Raw genomic sequence first — 19,870 nt, 5'->3', positions numbered from 1 at the left:
TTCTTCAGATTCTTTTGATTGTTAGTTAACAAAGAAGGAATAAAATTACCTAAAATATAGAATGATAAGAGTGGTGGTGGTGTCACTAAGTCATGTTCAACTCTTGTGACCCCATTGACTGTAGTTTGCCAGACTTCTCTGACCATGGGATTCTCCAGGCAAGAATAGTGGAGTGGGTTGCCATTTCCTTATCCAAATGATAAGAGTAATAGAACTGATTTTAAAGTCATTTTGAAAATAGTTGAACAGTTTGCAGCATCATTGGATAAATAGTATGAAAGTGGACACTCTGAGGCTAGTGTTCATATTTACTTGAATATATAAATTCTTACAAGTATCTCTAAAAATATAAATATTCTGTGTTTTTATAGTCTGAAATAAGATATTTTCCTACATCAAAAAAGTCTGGTATCATAAGTGGCTGCTGTACTTGGGCCTTCTGGCTTTTCTCTTAGTTAGCGATACTCACTAGTGCCTGCTTCTGTCATCCTGGGTTTTATTTAATGACCTTCCTGGGCATTCCTTGTTGTTAAATGGTCTCCAAGGACCTTTCTAGCTTGAAAATTTTATGGCTCTGATAATCTGCAGCAAAATCACATACAATTCTCTTTGCTGCTCAAAGCTTGATTCCTAGTGTTTTGTGGACATTCTTGGCTTTTAGAAATAAACAGTTTGGTCTAGACTGAATTGGGAAGGAAGCACAGACAGGTGTATTGATTCAAACTGCAAAAGTAAATGACATGATTGAGGTTGGGGATAAGGTATTTACTGGAACGTGCATAGCGACTTTTAAATCTGTATGGTAAGTTTGTAGACAGAGTTTACAGAAGCGTTTTCCAAATTTCTGCGTATTTTATGTGAAGGCATTCTGGGCATGGGAATTCATGCATACTAGAAAGGAAGGATCAAAATGCAGTGACACGCTGAAGCAGAGATCTGTCCATTAGAGTCAGAGCTGCCCTGAGGATTTGAGCCTGTACCGGTGCTGTTCAACTCATAGACACCAGGATGCAACTTTCACCCAGCCATAAACTCACCTCCTCGTACTCCACCTTTGCAGTCCATCATGTGTCCTCTGAGCATTGTTGTTCAGTCACCAAGGCATGTTCAACTCTTTGTGACCCCATGGACTGCAGCGTGCCAGGTTTCCCTGTCCTTCACTATCTCCCCGAGTTTGCTCAAATTAATGTCCATTGAGTCAGTGATGCTATCTAATCATCTCCTCCTCTGCCCCTTTAGTCTTCTTTTGCGTTCAGTCCTTCCCAGCATCAGGGTCTTTTCCAGTGAGTCAGCTCTTGACATCAGGTGGCCAAAGTATTGGAGCATCAGCTTTAGCATCAGTCTTCCCAATGAATATTCAGGACTGATTTCCTTTAGGATTGACTGGTTGGATCTCCTTGCAGTCCAAGGGACTCTCAAGAGTCTTCTCCAACACCACAGTTCAAAAGTATCAATTCTTCGGCACTCAGCTTTTTTTATAGTCCAACTCTCACATCCATACCTAACTACTGGAAAAACCATAGCTTTGACTATATGAATGGAGCTTTGTGGGCAAAGTGATGTCTCTGCTTCAATTCACTGTCTAGGTTTGTCATAGCTTCCCTTCCAAGGACCAAGCATCTTTTAATTTCATGGCTGCAGTCACTGTCCACAGTGATTTTGGAGCCCAAGAAGATAAAATTTGTCATTGTTTCCATTTTTTCCTTTTCTATTTGCCATGAAGTGATGGGACCAGATACCATGATCTTAGCTTTTTGAATGGTGAATTTTAAGCCAGTTTTTTTTCACTCTCCTCTTTCACCCTCATCAAGAGGCTCTTTAGTTCCTCTTCACTTTCTGCTTCACATTAGTCTCCCATTTTAAAGTAAAAATAACGTGTCATTTTTCTCTTCCCATGTACCCTTTCACATACTTCATGCTTTTTCATATTTCAAGTTTTGTGTTTCCTTTCCCCTCAACCAAACTCCCAACATTCCCTTCCCTCTCAAAACTTTCCACTCTGCCTTTGGAAATCTGTTCCTTAATAAGGCTCACTGGATGGTTCCTTTTGCCTTCCTGCTTTCCTGAATTATGACTTTTAAGACCTCCACTTTTCTTGAACTGCTTTCTTTCTTTCAAATATATATATATATATATAAAATAAACTCCTCTAATATATAAATATATATTAGATATGTTTAATTTAGCTGTGCCAGCTCTTAGTTGTGGCAAGTGGGCTCTGGTTCTCTGAACAGGGATCAAACTATCCCTGTGTTGGTAATGTGGAGTCTTAGCCAGTCAACCACCAGGGAAATCCCTGCAGTGCTTTCAAATAGTCATGCTTGTTGGTCCACACGGTGTTTCAGGGTTGGGAGGTGAGATCAGCACCTTCTCCCGTCTGGCCCTTTTAGACTATTCTTCCTTCATCCTTATGTAAGCCCTCCCCCGACATCTTTGATGTTTATGTCAATTAGGTTTCTCTCATCTCTATCTTCTCCCAGTTTCTTAGTTCAGTTCAGTCGCTCAGTCGTGTCCGACTCTCCGCGACCCCATGAATCACAGCACGGCATGCCTCCCTGTCCATCACCAACTCCTGGAGTTCACTCAAACTCATGTCCATTGAGTCGGTGATGCCATCCAGCCATCTCATTCTCTGTCATCCCCTTCTTCTCCCACCCCCAATCCCTCCCAGCATCAGAGTCTTTTCCAGTGAGTCAACTCTTCGCATGAGGTGGCCAAAGTATTGGAGTTTCAGTTTTAGCATCAGTCCTTCCAATGAACACCCAGGATTGATCTCCTTTAGAATGGACTGGTTGGATCTCCTTGCAGTCCAAGGGACTCTCAAGAGTCTTCTCCAGCACCACAGTTCAAAAGCATCCATTCTTCGGCGATCAGCTTTCTTCACAGTCCAACTCTCACATCCATACAGGACCACCATAGCCTTGACTAGATGGACCTTTGTTGGCAAAGTAACGTCTCTGCTTTTTAATATGCTATCTAGGTTGGTCATAACTTTCCTTCCAAGGAGTAAGCGTCTTTTAATTTCATGGCTGCAATCAGCATCCACAGTGATTTTGGAGCCCCCAAAAATAAAGTCTGACACTGTTTCCACTGTTTCCCATCTATTTCCCAACTAACCTCTAATTCTTAATCATTTTCAAAGCCTTTCTTTCCACTGACTTTCATTTCCACATGGATAGTGTGTTTGGGAGGCTTTCTTGTTCTTAGGATCTCATTTCTGATGGCTTTTATCCCACACTACTTTAGACTCCCATTCGTGGCTGCATCATGGGCCTTATCTTCAAGGGCAGCTGCTCAAACTCTGACATACTGAAGTCACACACCTTAATTTTTCACAGCTTCCTTTGTTTGTATATGTCTGAGGTTACTCTAAGGCAGTGTTTCCAAAGCAGAACTCATTATGTTCCCTACTAAACCTGCTTTTCTCCTGAGATTTCTTGTTTTTTTAAATATACTCCATCCTCTGCCAAGTGGCCTAAATTAGAAACTTGGAATTCATCCTTGATTTGAAAAAAGAAATCTCATCTACTACTCATCATCTACTACTCTTCACTTAACATAGTCCCTTCTGTCTCCTGAATGTTTCTCAAATCCACCTACTTCTCCCCATCCCTACTCTCATTCCAGATGCAGTCTTGGTATTTAGTGGCAGCCTCTTAAAAAAGCTTCCTACATCTGGTCCTGCTTCTCTCTATGCCATTCTTCATCGTGATAATACAGGATGTCTGTATGATCTAGTCTAGGTAGTCTAAAATGCAAATTGATCATGTCACACTCCTGTTTAATGTCCTATTTATAGGATCAGGTGTGCGAATCCCTTAATACCGGTTAGAGGACCTGCATAATCTTGCTCTACTTACCTCTATAGCCTTAATTCTTGTCTTTTTTCCATCAAGCCTTGTGATTTAATCATAATTTATTTCAGTTCTTGAATTATGCCATCTATTTATTTCACCCTAGGCCTCTGAGCATGTTCCCTGTTCCTCATAAATTCTTCTTCTTAACTTGATAAACTCCTACTCATCCTTCAGGCTTCAGCTTCTTCTAGAAAGCCTTTGCTAATCCTCTTAATTCTTGGTAGGTGACCCTGCTCTGTTTTGGAATCCTGAATTTCCTGTTACAGTGCTTACCAGACTGCATTATCTTCTCCTACTTACTGTATCCACCATACGACTACAACCTCTGTGAGGTCAGAAATGTGTCAACCGCACCTGGAACAAAGCCTCGTCCCTCGTAGGTGCTCTCCGGGGGGAGGGCATGGCCACCCACTCCAGTCCTCCCGCTGGAGAATCCCATGCACAGAGGAGCCTGGAGGGCTACAGTCCGTGGGTCACAGAGTCGGACACGACTGAGCACATGCATCAGTAGGTGCTCAGTATATTACTTGGTAAGTGAATAAATAGAGGAAGACAGGGAGGATAAGGTTTCGTTTTGAGAATTAGGGGATATAAGTATAGATGAGATCACATTACAGAGGACCTGCTTTAAAACAGGATAAATATATTTTTTTATTTTCTTACTGTGTAAACTGGTTTCAGCATATGAAAGCAAGGAGACTGACTAGTAGATTGTAGTACTATGGCAGTGATGTGGTCCAAAGACCCTGGACTTGAATTGAGGCGCTTAGACTAGAAAGCATAACAATTATTATGAAAAGTGTATCAGAAGAAGGTATAACAGAGCTTGACCACTAGAGTATAAGGTAGAAGGCAAAACAGAAATTGATTATAATATTTTAATATTGGTAGAAATAGGAAAAATTTGGATCCATTTTGTAAGGAAAAAAGTTCAGAGTTTCTGAAGTTTTTTATTTTATATTAAATTAGAATTGTTAGAGAAAAGATTTCATTGATTTTGGAGGCAAGATGTAATCCTGAAATGTTTTTGAGTAAAATATATTAAATATAAATTTTAGTTATAAATGCAGTTTCAGAATTTATTGATATTTAAGGAATTTAAATTTTAACAAATCCTGCTATTTTTTTGAGAAGTAGATGCTGCTGCTGCTGCTAAGTCACTTCAGTCATGTCCGACTCTGTGTGACCCCATAGACGGAAGCCCACCAGGCTCCCCTGTCCCTGGGATTCTCCAGGCAAGAACACTGGAGTGGGTTGCCATTTCCTTCTCCAATGTGTGAAAGTGAAAAGTGAAAGTGAAGTCGCTCAGTCGTGTCCGACTCAGCGACCCCAGGGACTGCAGCCTACCAGGCTCCTCCATCCATGGGGTTTTCTAGGCAAGAGTACTGGAGTGGCTTGCCATTGCCTTCTCCGGAGAAGTAGATGACAACCAAAGAAAATAATTCTATTTTGTTGATGATACATTTTTTGTCCTTAATGTTATAAAGTTGTTAATTTTTTGATACTATATATACTTCTGATACTATAACTAACAGTAAGAATTATTGACAACGTATTAAAATATTATCTTATATGCATTTATTCCTCATTATAAAAAGGTTCACAATACAACATTTTCCCATGCCTTTCTTACTGTCATTTTGGCAACATGGAGTTTCTTTAAAGGATTAGTGACAGAAATTTATCAATTTAGAAGTTATTCATCTGAAGATGATTAGTGAATCCCCATGCGTGGGTGAACTTAATAAGGAAATGATTATAGGAGGAAAGAAATGTTTACAATTTACAGTGTCAAAGAGAATAATTAAGTGTCAGGAGATATAACAAAGAATAATAAGAAAAATGAAAGATATTATCTAAATGTTAGGAAATAATACAGAAACAAAGTAGTAGGAATTGGAGCCATATTACAGTAGGTTAACAAAGAAGTATACACATTTTCTTAATTCTTACTGACAAGGAAAAACTAAACTTAAATGGTTCTTACCAAAGAGAATTTCAGTCAACTTCAAATGACTTATCCTAGTATTCAAGACTATAGATAATCTGAAATTCATTGGCCATTATTGATCTTAATTTCCTTAAACTATTGTCCTTAAGCACAAACTCTGAGACCTTTGTGGTTTTATTTCCCACCTCAGTCTTTCTCATTGGAATCCTACCTAAGGGCTCAGTTTAAACCTCAATTTAATTCATGTTGTCTTCCCTAAATACCATAGTGATCTCTTTGTGTACCACTGATTTTGCTTTTACTTTGAACCCTCTTTAAATTACTTGTATCTTTTGTCTTCCCAATGAGACTAAGCATTTTAAGGGCAAGATCCATGTTTCCTGTTTGCTACTCAAGCTGTTCAGTTACATTATTGAAAATGAGTAATTTGTCTTTAAGGTACCCGTCAGAGATAAAATGCTCTGGATCTTAAATGCTGCATAATTCGACATAGATAATTGTTCACTGTTGTTCATTTGCCAAGTTGTGCCTGACACTGCTTCCCCATGAACTTCAGCATGCCAGGCTCCCCAGTCCTTCACTGTCTCCTCAAACTCATGTCCATTGAGTTGGTGATGCCATCCAACCATCTTATCCTCTGTTGCCCCTTTCTCCACCTGCCCGCAATCTTTCCCAGTATTAAGGTCTTTTTGAATGAGTCAGCTCTTTGCCTCTGTTAATAAATCCTCAAAAAACTTATTAAGTCAAAATATGCTTGGTCGACCTCATTAAACAGTGACTTCTTGATAGTTTGTAATCAAAGAAAGACTAATGTTTTCACCAACATCTGCCCATACACTTTTTAATACAAAAATAACCTAGTATACTGAATGTATACAAATGCATTATGTTAAAATTTTATGATAAAATTATGACTCCCTTATTTTTTCAGTACAGTCCCTTTCTTTCTAAAGAACATCAACTTCTTTGATGTTGACTTTGGTGCTCTGTAGAAGCCAGTATATAAAGTAGTTAAAACCATTGGCCCTGTGGTTCAGCCCCTACTCTACTAGTTATTAGCAGCATGAACTCAACTATGGCCCTAAATCCCTCTGAGCTCAGTTTCTTCATATGTAAAATGGATAATAACTGCTTTCCCCATTGAGTTGCCAAGAGAGTTAAATGAGATAATTCCCATGAAGTGTGGAGAACTATGTCTGGCACTTAGTAAGTACCGTCAAATCTAGTAAGGGTTTTGTCTAATTTAACAATGCCACAAGAGAAAGTTCTCTGCAGTTTTTACATATTAATTTTATGGGTGGTATTTCTGTTAACTTCTAAAACTATATACCCTCTGTTTTATGTGATATTTTGATCATGAAATAGTAGGTTCTTTTCATAGTCATGTAGAATCCAGTTGGCTAACATCCTTGTGTTCCACTGCTTATAATTTCATAGTGACAAGGCTGGTTCAATCTGGAACAAAATATCCCTTCCATGGCTTTCTTTCATTATATGATGCAAGATGCTTGTATCACAAAATGAATTCAGGATGTCCCTCTCTAAATCTTTAGGACTCAAATCAGAGTTAACTACCAGGTAGAGAAAATTCATGAAATGAAAACTGATAGGCGGTATTCTCCAAGGAACGGTTCTAAAATGCCCTTTAGTAAATGATAAGGTCTCTTGTGTACTCCTTTACTACCTATGCCTATTCCCAGATTTCACTTAGAAAACATTATAAATTTATAGCCTGGCCACATTGTGTCCTAAACACTGAAGGCAAATCATATTGTGGGGATTTCATTTTAACCACAGAGAAGTTGGAAACAGCCCCAAACCACGGGACAAAAGTAAGTAGTAGGTCCGGGAATAGAACTGAGAAGGCTCTGATTCCTCCTCACATCCTGTAACCACAAGGCTCTGGGGCTTTGGAACATAATAACAGAGCATCTGGTGCTGCTGGACCACAGTACATGACACAGCAGGAGCGAAGCATAGGCGGACACTGTCTAAAAACATGCAGCCTTTACTTTGTGAAGAAGGGCTGCTTAGGAAACAGAGAAGGAACCATGGGAGGGAGCCATGATGAGCCTGACTGATATTTATGTTTGGGATGATCAGTTGCTGCCACAAAGTTTGCTTCTCTGCTAAGGTTGTTTGTTTGTTTGTTTTTTAAAAGGGTAATGATGTGTAACCATGGAGATGCTTTTACCCATTCTTAACATTTTAGTAATTTTTAATCAGGATAGCTAAACAGTTTCCTAGAATGGCATTATATAGCATCATGGTATCAGAATTTGGTTCTTTGAAACTTCTTTCTTTAAAAAATAATTTTGTTTATTTATTTTTGATCGTGCTGGGTCTTCTTTGCTTTGCGGGCTGTTCTCTAGCAGTGGCAAGTGGGGGCGACTCTCTAGCTGCAGCGCACAGGCTTCTGGTTGTGGTGGCTTCTCTTGTTGCAGTGGGGCACAGGCCCTAGCGCACGTGGGCTTCAGTAGTTGTAGCTCCCAGGATCTATATGACATGCTCGATCATCGTGGTGCATGGGTTTAGCTGCTCCGTGGCACATGGGATCCTCCAAGATCAGAGATCGAACTTGTGTCTCCCACATTGGCAGATGGAGTCTTTACCAGTGAGCCAACAGGGAAGCCCTGAGACTGTCTTGGAATTATAGGCCTAATATTAGCAAGAAGTGAAAAATGAGGGACTCTGCCTCAAGGCTGCATTATTGTTTATTGGCTTCTCCTCTCATGTCTCTGCATCCCCTCCCTTTCCCGATTAGCAGCTGTTTTTTATGTGCCCTTAGGAACTCGGGAAAGTTCATGAGGCTGAAGGTTCTTCTTCACAATCAAGAAACAGGAGACAGAAAGACTTCTGTGCGTAGGAATCCCATGGGATCCTCCTTGGCTTCACTAGGGGGACAGTCAATGCAAAGCTGAAGTAACTTTCTTCAGCATACAGAGGTGAAACTAGGAAGAATGAACTTGAAGGAAAGAAAGGACCAAATGAAGAACAGATTGTGTACTGGAGAAGGAGTTGGTGGAAGACTGGGAAGACAGGACTAGAGGCAGAGTGGAGAGTATTGGAAAATTTATTAGTAAGAATCTGGCTGTAGACCTTTTAGACTGTTAACTTCTTATTAATTCATATCCTATTAGTCTTTTTGCTCATATGGGAATTGTCTAATACTACTTAGTTGCGCTGAAATATTACGTCCTTTAATGTCCTAAAGGACTACTGTAGAAAATCTTCTGATCGAATAACTAATATTTCCAAAATGACTTTGATAGAAAGACAAAAGAATAAGGAACAGAATTTTAAAATGCTGATGGAAAAAATAGTTTTGTAGGAATTTATTTTCTTAGGTAACTGTAGAAAATAAGTAGTTTCAAAGGAGGGGCAAATAAATATGAAGGAAAATTATAAGAGTAATTGTGACTTACATAATTTAATGTGATTTAAATTCCTGTTTGTGTTTGGGAATTTATCCAAAAGAGAAAAATGTGTTTACATCTTATAATGCTAAATCAGTTCTTTGAAAAATCTTGGTTTAACTAGACTAACCTTTTTACTTCTATTAACAGAAACTATTGATACTGAAAACTTCTATAGCCTACTTAGTGCCAATTCTTTTAAAAAAAGTAACATGAATTTGATTTAGTTTCTTGTTAAATACTAGAGAAATTCTAAAATGAATCATGTCTATTTAAACAATAGAAAGATTATGTTTTTTTTGAACTGGTATGAAAAATGCTAAACTCTAAAAATTCTGGAATTTGGGCAAATAAAGGGAAAACCTACTCTGATGCGGTATTCTTGCCTGGAAAAGTCCATGTCCAGAGGAGTCTGCTGGGCTACAGTCCTTGAGGTCACAAAGACTCAACTAAGTCAGCACAGTCGCATGATTGAGCACTACTCTGATGCAACATTCAAAGCAACTGATGTTCATAGTATTCAGCAGTGTAGATTACTAAGCAATCAGTTATTCATACTGTATGAAGTAAATTTTTGCTTACATTTTATATTCGCTTGATCTTTTCTCTACTGAAGTAGTACTATCGGATAGAGTTTTAAGTCTCTTAAGAACTTTTAATCTAGTTAATGAGATGTCTACACACTAGCGGTTTTAGACCCAATGTAATTGATATAGAAAATATTTGCTAATTCAAGAGTAATGGGGGATTTGCCATGGCAGTGCCTTAATAAAGACATAGCGGAAACTCAGTGCTCTGTGGTGTCGTAAATGGGAAGAAAATCCAAAACAGAGGGCATGTGTTAATATATATACATACAGCTGATGCACTTTGCTACACAGCAGAAACTGAGACAACATTGTGAAGCAACCCTACTCCAATAAAACTTAAAGGAAAAAAGTAAAGACGTGGGAAGGAGGACATGGCATGTTTGAGAGTGGAGATAAGTGGTGCAGTGGGGAAGTGACTTACCCTGGAATACGGGGAGAGATAAAGCAATTTAAAAAATAAGATTTGATTAAAGGCCCTTGAGTTTAAGGAATTTGGGTATCATCATCAAAGCAATCCACTCTGAATTTTGAGCACAGAAATAGCTGGAGGAAGTTGCTGTTTATAAAAATTTGGCAGCTCTGTATCACATGCTTGAGGGAAGCAGAGAGACCAGTAGACTTTTTGCAGCCCTAGTAGGAGCAAGACTAATTTCTTTGGCTACAATAATATTTAAATAGTAAAACTGATGTGTGCTAAGTTGCTTCAGTCGTGTCTGACTCTATATAACTCTATGGACTGTAGCCCACCAGTCTCCTCTGCCCTGGTATTCTTCAGGCAAGAATACTGGAGTGGATTGCCATGCCCTCCTTCCAGGGGATAGAACCAGCATCTCTTATGTCTCCTGCATTGTCAGGTGGGTTCTTTACCACTAGCACCACCTGGGAAGCCCCAGAAATGATAGGAAATAGTAATTAAATGAATACAATGTGTTAAAAAAAAAAAAAAAAGTAAGACAATAGCTTTAATCTTTGGGTCTCTGAGACAGGGAAATACATGTTTTCATTAAAAAAAAAAAATTGTTGAGGTTTCAAGTCAAGAGGCTACTTGGCTTTGTAAATGTTCCATGAAGATGACTGAGTTTCAGTAAGTGATCTGGGTTAGAAATACAGAATAGATGATTTATAAGAAGGTGTTTAAGTCTTGAGGAGACAGACTTCACCATGAAGAGGCAGAGCCATAACAAATACTGAAAAACCAGACCTGTGCTTAGCATCTTTGTATTAACAGTTGGTTTGCAACGAAACATAGCCCCTATTCAGTCTCTGCACTAGTTTATTTTTCTGATTAAATTTTATAAAACTTTTCTGTTGTATGTCTCCTTAGTTTTAGAACTTGGCATTATTCAAAGACACATACTTAAAGGTATATGTAATGACCTACAGTGTAACAGAAAAGAATCAATCATAAACTTAAAGCTTACTTTAAACATCAGACTCTTCCATATTGTCAGGCAGAGCTGAATTCAAATCTCCCCTCCCCAGCTTACCAGGAACTCAAGGCTTTCCTTATCTATAAGACTATACCTTGAGCTTAAATGAAAAGGTATTTGTAAGTTACATTCATCCAACAAATATTTGCTTGAGTACTTAATAGATTCTTTGGGAATATAATGAATTTAATTTTGAATTTTTCAACTTGAGGTTTGTTCAAGTGAAATTATCGAGCTGATCATGAGATTTATAAGTTTGAAGTTCACAGGATTAGACTAGAAACATACATTTGGGAGTCATTGTACATAGTGATTATGAGTAGGATCGTGTCTATCAGGACACACACACACACACACACGAGTGCGCGCGCGCGTGCACACACCAGCTGTAGACCAAGGACAGAGTCATGGGAAACACCAGTGTTTGCATGCTAAGAATTCCCTAAGGGAGAAAGAAGAAATGATCAGTAGTTTGGGGGAAGGCACAAAAAGGCATGATATCACAGAAGCCTAGGGAACAGAGTTTCAAGAAAAAAGAAACAGAATTAGTGGAAATGCAGCAAAGAGCTCTAGTCAATTAAGGTTTGAAAACAATATTCCTTGGATTTTTATTTCAGGAATACTCTAATTTTAGAGCACACAATTTTAGTAGAGTTGTGAGGGCCGAAGGTAAATGACAGAGGATGGAGAACAATGTAAACTATAAACTATTATTTCGTGTACATTAAAAGGAAAGCATAGGAAAAACTTGGAGTCAAGACTTCTTATTTCTGCCTCCAATGAGAAGCTCAAAATCAGCTGTTGATAGAGGAAGGAACTTGTCCAGAAGAATGTTGTTGTTGTTGTTGTTATTGTTCAGTTGCCAAGTTGTGTCCGACTCTTTGTGACCCTATGGACTGCAACATGCCAGGCTTCCCTGATCCTTACTATCTCCCAGAGTCTGCCCAAGTTCATGTCCATTGAATTGGTGATGCCATCCAATCATCTCATCCTCTGTTGCCGCCTTCTCCTTTTGCCATCAATCTTTGCCAGCAGCAGGATCTTTTCCAGTAAGTCAGCTATTCGATCAGGTGGCCAAAGTATTGCAGCTTCAGCATCAGTCCCTCCAATGAATATTCCTTTAGGATTGACTGATTTGATCTCCTTACAGTCCAGGGGACTCTCAAGAGCCTTCTCCAGCACCACAGTTTGAAAACCTCAGTTTTACAACACTGCCTTCTTTATGGTTCAGCTCTCACAACTGTACATGACTATTGGAAAAACCAAAGCCTTGACTATATGGACTTTGGTGGCAAAGCAATGTCTTTGCTTTTTAACATACTGTCTAAGTTTGTCATAGCTTTCCTGCCAAGAAGCAATCGTCTTCTAATTTCATGACTGCAGTCACCATCTGTAGTGATATTAGAACCCAAGAAGAGGAAATCTGTCACTGCTTCCACCTTTTCCCCTTCTATTTGCCATGAAATAATGGGACTGGATGCCATGATCCTAGTTTTTTAAATATTGAGTTTTAGGCCAGCTTTTTCACTCTTCTCCTTCACCTTCATCAAGAGGTTCTTTGGTTTCTCGTCAGTTTTTGCCATTAGAATGCTATCACCTGCCTATCAGAGGTCCAGAAGAATGCATTGTAATAGATAAGAGAAAGGGAACTAAGAAAGAAGGGATGAAAATGTGGGCACTGGTTGTGAATTACCTCGAGCAGGAAGAGGAACACCTTGTTGACTGATGGCTGTGAAGGGTAGTGCTGAATATGGAGATGTGGGTGCAGTGGGGGGAGAAAAGTCAAGGGAGGTAATGTATTATGCCCTCATTATGCCAGGAAGTCAGAGAAAGTAAAGAGGTCAGGACTTTAAAGATTAGGAATAGTCTTTGGGTACAGTGGAAGTGGAAGCTGACCAAGGACAAATAAAAGAAATCACACAAATAGAGTGGCAGTGAGAGTATAGCCGAGATTGGAGACCAAGTATCTCTAAATCACCTAGCAAGGAGGTTCCTGCCTAAAAGGCTTTCCCTGGCGGTTCTCAGATACATGTGGTATCAATGGTGTTAATTTCCCTTGCCTTGGATGGCTAGGCTATGGATGGTCATAAAAATAAAGGTTCAAACAGGTTAATTTCAGAAATAAAAACCTCTATACTTCAAAACTCAAAGGTTTTTAACTGTAATTATAGAACAAACACCAGAAACCTAGGCTAGAATTTTTATGGTTTCCAACAGAAAATTCTAACTTTGTCTTTCACTACACCCTTACATGTACCAAATATGACATTTTAGCCAAATAAGGCTTCTTGCTGTTTTTTTTAAAGATTTTTTTTGTTTCCTAAATTTCATTTCAATTACTTTGCTTCTGCTATTTACTCAGCTTGTAGAACCCTACATCTCTTTTGAAATCGTGAGGTGATTAAAACTCAATTTGTTACCTGGCTTTTAAGCCCAATAAGGAATGTTGCCTGTCTTCTCAGCATCTGTTATACCACTTCTATATTACTTTTCATGCACTTTCACATATTTCAGAATATCTTAGTTTCTACTAACTTTTCAATTTCTTAACTGCAAGTACCGTATTTTTGTCATCTTTGTAGTTTGTCACAGTGCCAGTGAAATGCTTTTTGTGTAGTAAGCATGTAGTAAATATTTACTGAACTTACATTACATTTTATATTTGTACTAAGTAGCAAGATGGGACCTTTAAAGGAAAATAATGTTTTGCCTTTTCTATAGGCTAGTGAACTGAACTGAACTGTTAGGCTAGTTTTAAAGGTTTATTTTTAAATGTTATTTCATTAACTTCTTCTAATGTGAATGTTTTGTCCCATAGGTATGGCATGAACTGCCTTATTCAGTTTGAAGATTTTGCCAATATAAATGCGTTTCGGCTCCTGCGAAAGTATCAAAACCAGTATTGCACATTCAATGATGATATCCAAGGTAATCAGATTTTCACTGCATATGGATCAAAAACAGTGTGCATTGATATTAGTTCATAATTTTCTAAGGATTCAAATTCAATAAAAAAAATGTGCACTAGACACCTATGAAATGCCAGGAATTATGTTTGATGATTTCACACATTACTTCTCATTGAATTCTACATATTTGAGTAAAGTACTCTGACTTTAGAATGTACTATATTGTGCATGAGCTGGAGAAAGAGTGCCCTAGAATCTGATAAAATCCGCAGTGATTATGGCTGAACAAAGCAGGAAAGGTATGAAAATATATTATTCATTGTGTGAAATGAAGAGTGTATACACTTCTCTCTTCAGCCTTCATCTCAGTCAGCCACAGTTTCTAAGCGTCGCCACAACAGAAGCTGCCTTTGTATACAATGTGTACCAGATTCTGCTGTTTGTCTTTGATTGATTGCAGATACTTGGCTACCTGCTTTTGTCTGAGTTACTTGTTCTATTTTTCTCTAAGCTTTGTTTTGCTCCTTTCTCTAGATCCACCTCCCCCAAACTACTTCCCCAAATCCAAAACCTCCCAGTGAGAATCTTACTCTTCCTATTTCATGAAGGGCAGGCAGAATAAAAGCACAGGCAGAGAGTCACAGGAGAAAGACCTGATGAGTTCTGACAACTTAAAAGATCAGACGTAGACTTCCATTTCACTAATCACAATGAACATTTTCCCCTGTTGACCTTACTTGGATTCTCAGCGGCTTTTAACATTGTGGACCCCTCTCTCTTCCTTGAAATATTCTCTTCTGTTAACATCCATGTCACAGACCCCCGCTGACTTTCTTCCTACCTTTTTGAATTTTTGCCTCCCCCCTGCCCCCTCCCGCCAGTTTCATCCTTTACTGACCAGCTATTAAATGACAGAACACTTCACCACTCAGTGCCAGGCCCTTTTCTCTTTGTTCTGTGTTATATGTTGGATATATATACTCCAGGGTCACACATTTCATTAGCAGATTTATATCTCTAGCCCAGACTTCTTTGAATTCTAGGTCCATATACCCATTCGGTTATTTTAAACTTCCTCAAGGGATATCTCAAAGTTATCTCATACTCAGCCTGCCCACCTTCAAACTCTTATTTCCCCACCAAACTTGACCTTCTCTGTGTTTTCTCTATCTCCATGAATTCCTGATGTCTCTCTCTTCTTCACCTCTCTCTGCCAAATATAGCCCATCACTCATCCTCCTGATTTTTAGCACTAAGTTGGATAGAGAAGGAAGTGAAGATGTAAGGACAGGTAGATAGGGCAAAAGGGTCTAGATTCCCTATCTTTAATAAAGTTAAAGACTAGGTATAATGGGGATAATTGAATAAAGAACTGAAAAGGTAGAGGGTTACAGACCATGTTGAGTGAGTTATTCTAATGTAGGTCTTCCAAGAAGAATTAGTTTTGAGTGACGGTGAGAACCAAGATACAACTTATGATGGGAAGAAGACAGCCAAAGGGGAGTAAGATGAATGTCATTGGAAATGATGGGATCCAAGAAAAGTTTAAATGTAAAATGAGGATAACATTTCTCTCATAGAGTTTTTATTGTGGATAAAATAGTTATTTGTGAAAATACCCTATCAACTGAAATATACTGTATAAATATAATTTTTAAAATTTGCTATGCTTAAGTTCTTTAGTATAACATAGCTATAGAAATATAATGTCTCTTTACATTTTGAACCACACTAACGTAATTGGTCTAATCTTTCTTTTCCTATCATCCTTCCTGATGCCAATTACGTAATTTATTGTCATTTTTATGACAAAGATGCTTAGGTTATTTCAGTTTTCTTCTTTTTGTATTCATTTTTTGAGTGTTTTATTTATGAAAAGTGAATGTGTAGAGGATTTCAGAGAGGAAATGATGGCAGTCTAATTTTAAAGTGCTACCACTCTAATTTGAAAATGCGGTGTATAGTGATAGAGTGCCTTTGAGGCTACACACAAAGGCTCTGTAGACCAGTGTCTCTAAGTCACTGACCTGTTCCTTTCATTGTTGCCTGTAAAGTAGCCATCAGTTAAACTGTTGAACAAACCTATCCTGTCCTTTCTTTAACATTTTCTATCTTTCGATTTTGGGGTCTCACAGAAATGTCTGCATAGAAGTTAAAAACCAGGATTGCATAATCTTGAATCATTTCGCAGAATTAATAGGTATCAGAGTTCGGGTTAAGGAAAAGAAGGTGAAATAAAAGTCATCAAACAAAATGAACAATTAAGAATTAGGTTCAGCATTTCTGTCAACTGTGGTCAAGAATTTAGGAGTCAAGCCTTGGGCTGCCTCAGAATTAAAGTCAGGAGCACAGGAAATAAGAGACAGATGCCAAGCCAAGACCACGAGCACTGCATGTGGAGCTGCCCTGAGAATTCACTGCAGAGTATTCCCCACAGCAGACCACTGCTGCGGAGGCATTAAATGACTAGTGTTCACCCCAGCTAATCAGCCTTCAAATATAATCTGCACACACATAGCCTGCATTATCTCTGTATAGGTGTTTTCGTGTCCTGCAGCCTTAGCCAACAGAAAGTTAGGTTTGAGAAAATGGGACTCATGTCTGACTAGAGAAAACTTTTGCCAAGTTATTGAGGTTCTGACTAGACATGACCAAACTATTTTGTGCTTTCTTCTTCATACCGAAATAGTGTCCTTAGTGACACATCTTCCCCGTATGTTTCTGTTTTACCTTTTTAACCTTATGTTTTTACCATTTTGCCCACAAATGTAATACTTTCCTCACTGTGGGCATAGAAATTGCATTCTAGTGCCAATGAAAATAGTTATGTAACTATTACAGCCTTACCATGTAAATAAATGCTTTTAACTGTACCCTTGGGGGGACTTTTTTCTTAACAGATGTGTTATTGAAATGTATTAGCTTTTTATGAAAAGTATTTGATTTTTAAAAAATAGTTAAATTCTAGTATATTAATGATCTAAAATAATGTTAAATGATAAAGATTTTGGTTTAAATGTTATTTAGACCTTCATGCATTCTAGTTGTAAATAATTGCCAACTAGAAAAAATGTGCAAATTAAATCTATTAAGGAATGGATATTTAATAATATAATCTGGAAACCATCAGATTTCAGCAAATTCAGAGCAAAAGAATGAAGTTTCATCCTCTGGTCATTTAAAATCATCTACAAAAAAGAGACTTTTCTTCCCATAATACCCTCTCTGGAATGGCTATGTTCTAACTTGACATTTCTAAGTATTTTGCATAGAAATTTTTGCCATGATAAACTAGTTTGATTACTAGTGATGCCTAGTGATAAACTAGTTAGGATTTTTTTTAAGATAACGTAATCTTGTACCAAATACTTTGATCATTGTAAAGATCAAAAATAGACATGGTAGAACATTTTGCAAAGAAGGAATACCATTAGCCTGAAAACATTTTAAAGTTTAACCACACTAGGTTTAAAAAGCATATTAGATGGCAAATGCATTTTCTCTGTCAAGGTGGCAAAGATTTTTCTTGTAATCCCAGCTGTTAATGATGCTTTAAAAAATGAACACACTTGTACATCGATGGTGAGAATATAAATTGGTACAGCTCTTGAGGAGTCAGTGTGTATCAGAAACCTTAGTCATAGGCAGATCTTTGATCCAAGATTTCTATTTTTAGAAATTTATCCTCAGTAAATGAAGGTGTGTGAAACAAATGTACAAAGATTTTTAGTTAGTTTATATATTTGTTTATTTTAAAAATTGAGATATGGTTGACACATTGTATTAGTTTTAGATATACAACATAATGGTGTGACATGTGTACATATTGCTGAATGATCACTGCAATAAGTTAACTTAACATCCATCACCAGATATAGTTACAAATTCTTTCTTTCTTGTGATCAGAACTTTTAAGATCTACTCTTGTGCCAACTTTCAATGTAGAATAGAATGTTATTAACTTGGTCATTATGAGGTGTTACATCCCCAGAACTTATTTGTCTTATAACTGAAAGTTTGTGCCTTTTTGACTTTCTTTACACATTTTTGCACAACCCCCACCAATCTGTTCTCATATCTATGAGTTTGGTTTTTGTTTCTGATTCCACACTTAAATGAGATCATACGGTGTTAGTCTTTCTGTGTTTGACTTATTTCACTTAGTATAATGCCCTCAAGGTCTATCCTTATTGACACAAATGGTAAAAGTTTCTTTCTTTTTTTTTAGTGGTTCAATAATATTCATATATGTATCTACTTCAAATTTTCTTTATCAGTTCATTTGTCAGTGGACACTTGGGTTGTTTCCATGTTTTGGCAATTGTAAATAATGCTGCCATGAACATGTATGAGCCACCCAGGTGGCACTAGGGGTAAAGAACTTGCCTACCAATTTAGGAAACATAAGAGACCTGGGCTCGATCCCTGGGTTGGGAAGATCCCCTGGAGGAGGGCGTGGCAACCCACTCCAGTATTTTTTGCCTGGAGCATCCCACGGACAGAGGAGCCTGGTAGGCTACAGTCCATAGGGTCACAAAGAGTCAGACACAAATGAAGTGACTTAGCACAAACATAAGAGGGCATATATTTTTTCAAGACAGTGATTTCATTTCCTGTAGCTAAATACCCAGGAGTGGAATTACTGGGTCATATGGTAGTAACTCTAGTTTTAATTTTTTGAGGAACCTCCATACTCTTTTCCATAGTGACTGCAACAGTTTTCATTCCCACCAACAGTATACCAGCATTCTCTTTTCCCCACATCCCTGCCAACACTTGTTATTTTTTTTTCTTTTTTTAAATACCAGAAATTAAGTTTATTCAGGAATAGAAGAGGAATTGCAATTTGGGAAACACATGCTGTAGCAAACTACAGGCTGGTTTCTTGTCTATTTGATAATAGTTGTTCAATCAGATATGATGTGATAGCTTATTTTGGTTTTGAATGGCATTTCCCTGAAAGTTAGTGATGTTGAGCACTATTTCATGTACCTATTGGCCATTTGTATGTCTATTTAGGTAAAGATATTTGTTGCACTGTTGTATTTATGGTGAAAATCATAAACCTTTTAAATATCAAAAAATACAGATTCGGTTAAATAAATTATCACATGTTCATACTATGCAATATTTTAACTATGCAAAATAATATTTTAAAATATATTATTGATGTGGTAAGATACTCACAAAATATTTTGTGATAAAAAGTATATAAAAATAATAAGCATGGCATGGAATATTTTTTATAAACTAAATTTTTCTTGAATTTCCATATATCAGGTATAGAAAAAATTTGTGAGACTGTACATCAGAATGTTGAAAATTATCATACCTAGACAATGGGATTATAGGTGACTTATTTATTATTCAGTTCAGTTCAGTCGCTCAGTCGTGTCCGACTCTTTGCGATCCCGTGAATCACAGCACGCCAGGCCTCCCTGTCCATAACCAACTCCCGGAGTTCACTCAAACTCAGGTTAGCCAAAAAGTTCACTTGGCTTTTTCTGTAAGATATTATGGAAAAACCTGAGCAAACGTTTTGGTAACCCAATATTATTTATTATCTCTGCCAGTATCAACTTTCTGCCAGTATTCTTTGAGTTAAATAGGAGAAGAGTAAGCATCCATTGAATCTTCTTTTCCTTATAGTACCCCTGTACTCTTTTCCCTGGTACCTTGCAGTAATGACTGATGTCTTACAGTCTAGGGACTCTCTA

At 37.8% G+C, this 19,870-nt stretch overlaps 1 protein-coding gene across 1 annotated transcript in view; it reads left to right on the top strand.

The window, feature by feature from the left end:
• ME1 (malic enzyme 1) overlaps positions 1-19,870 on the top strand; it is a 218,091-nt gene that overhangs the window by 160,908 nt on the left and 37,313 nt on the right. The window contains exon 7 of the mRNA XM_055433822.2: positions 14,063-14,172. Coding sequence (XP_055289797.1) covers positions 14,063-14,172 — 110 coding nt within the window. The remainder of the gene's footprint in view (positions 1-14,062; positions 14,173-19,870) is intronic.

The sequence above is a fragment of the Moschus berezovskii genome, chromosome 10, assembly GCF_049115385.1.
Source record: "Moschus berezovskii isolate FMDL1 chromosome 10, NW_MosBer_1.0, whole genome shotgun sequence".
NCBI lineage: Eukaryota > Metazoa > Chordata > Mammalia > Artiodactyla > Moschidae > Moschus > Moschus berezovskii.
Note: the sequence above shows the minus strand (reverse complement) of the source record. Positions and strands in the feature narration are given on the sequence as shown.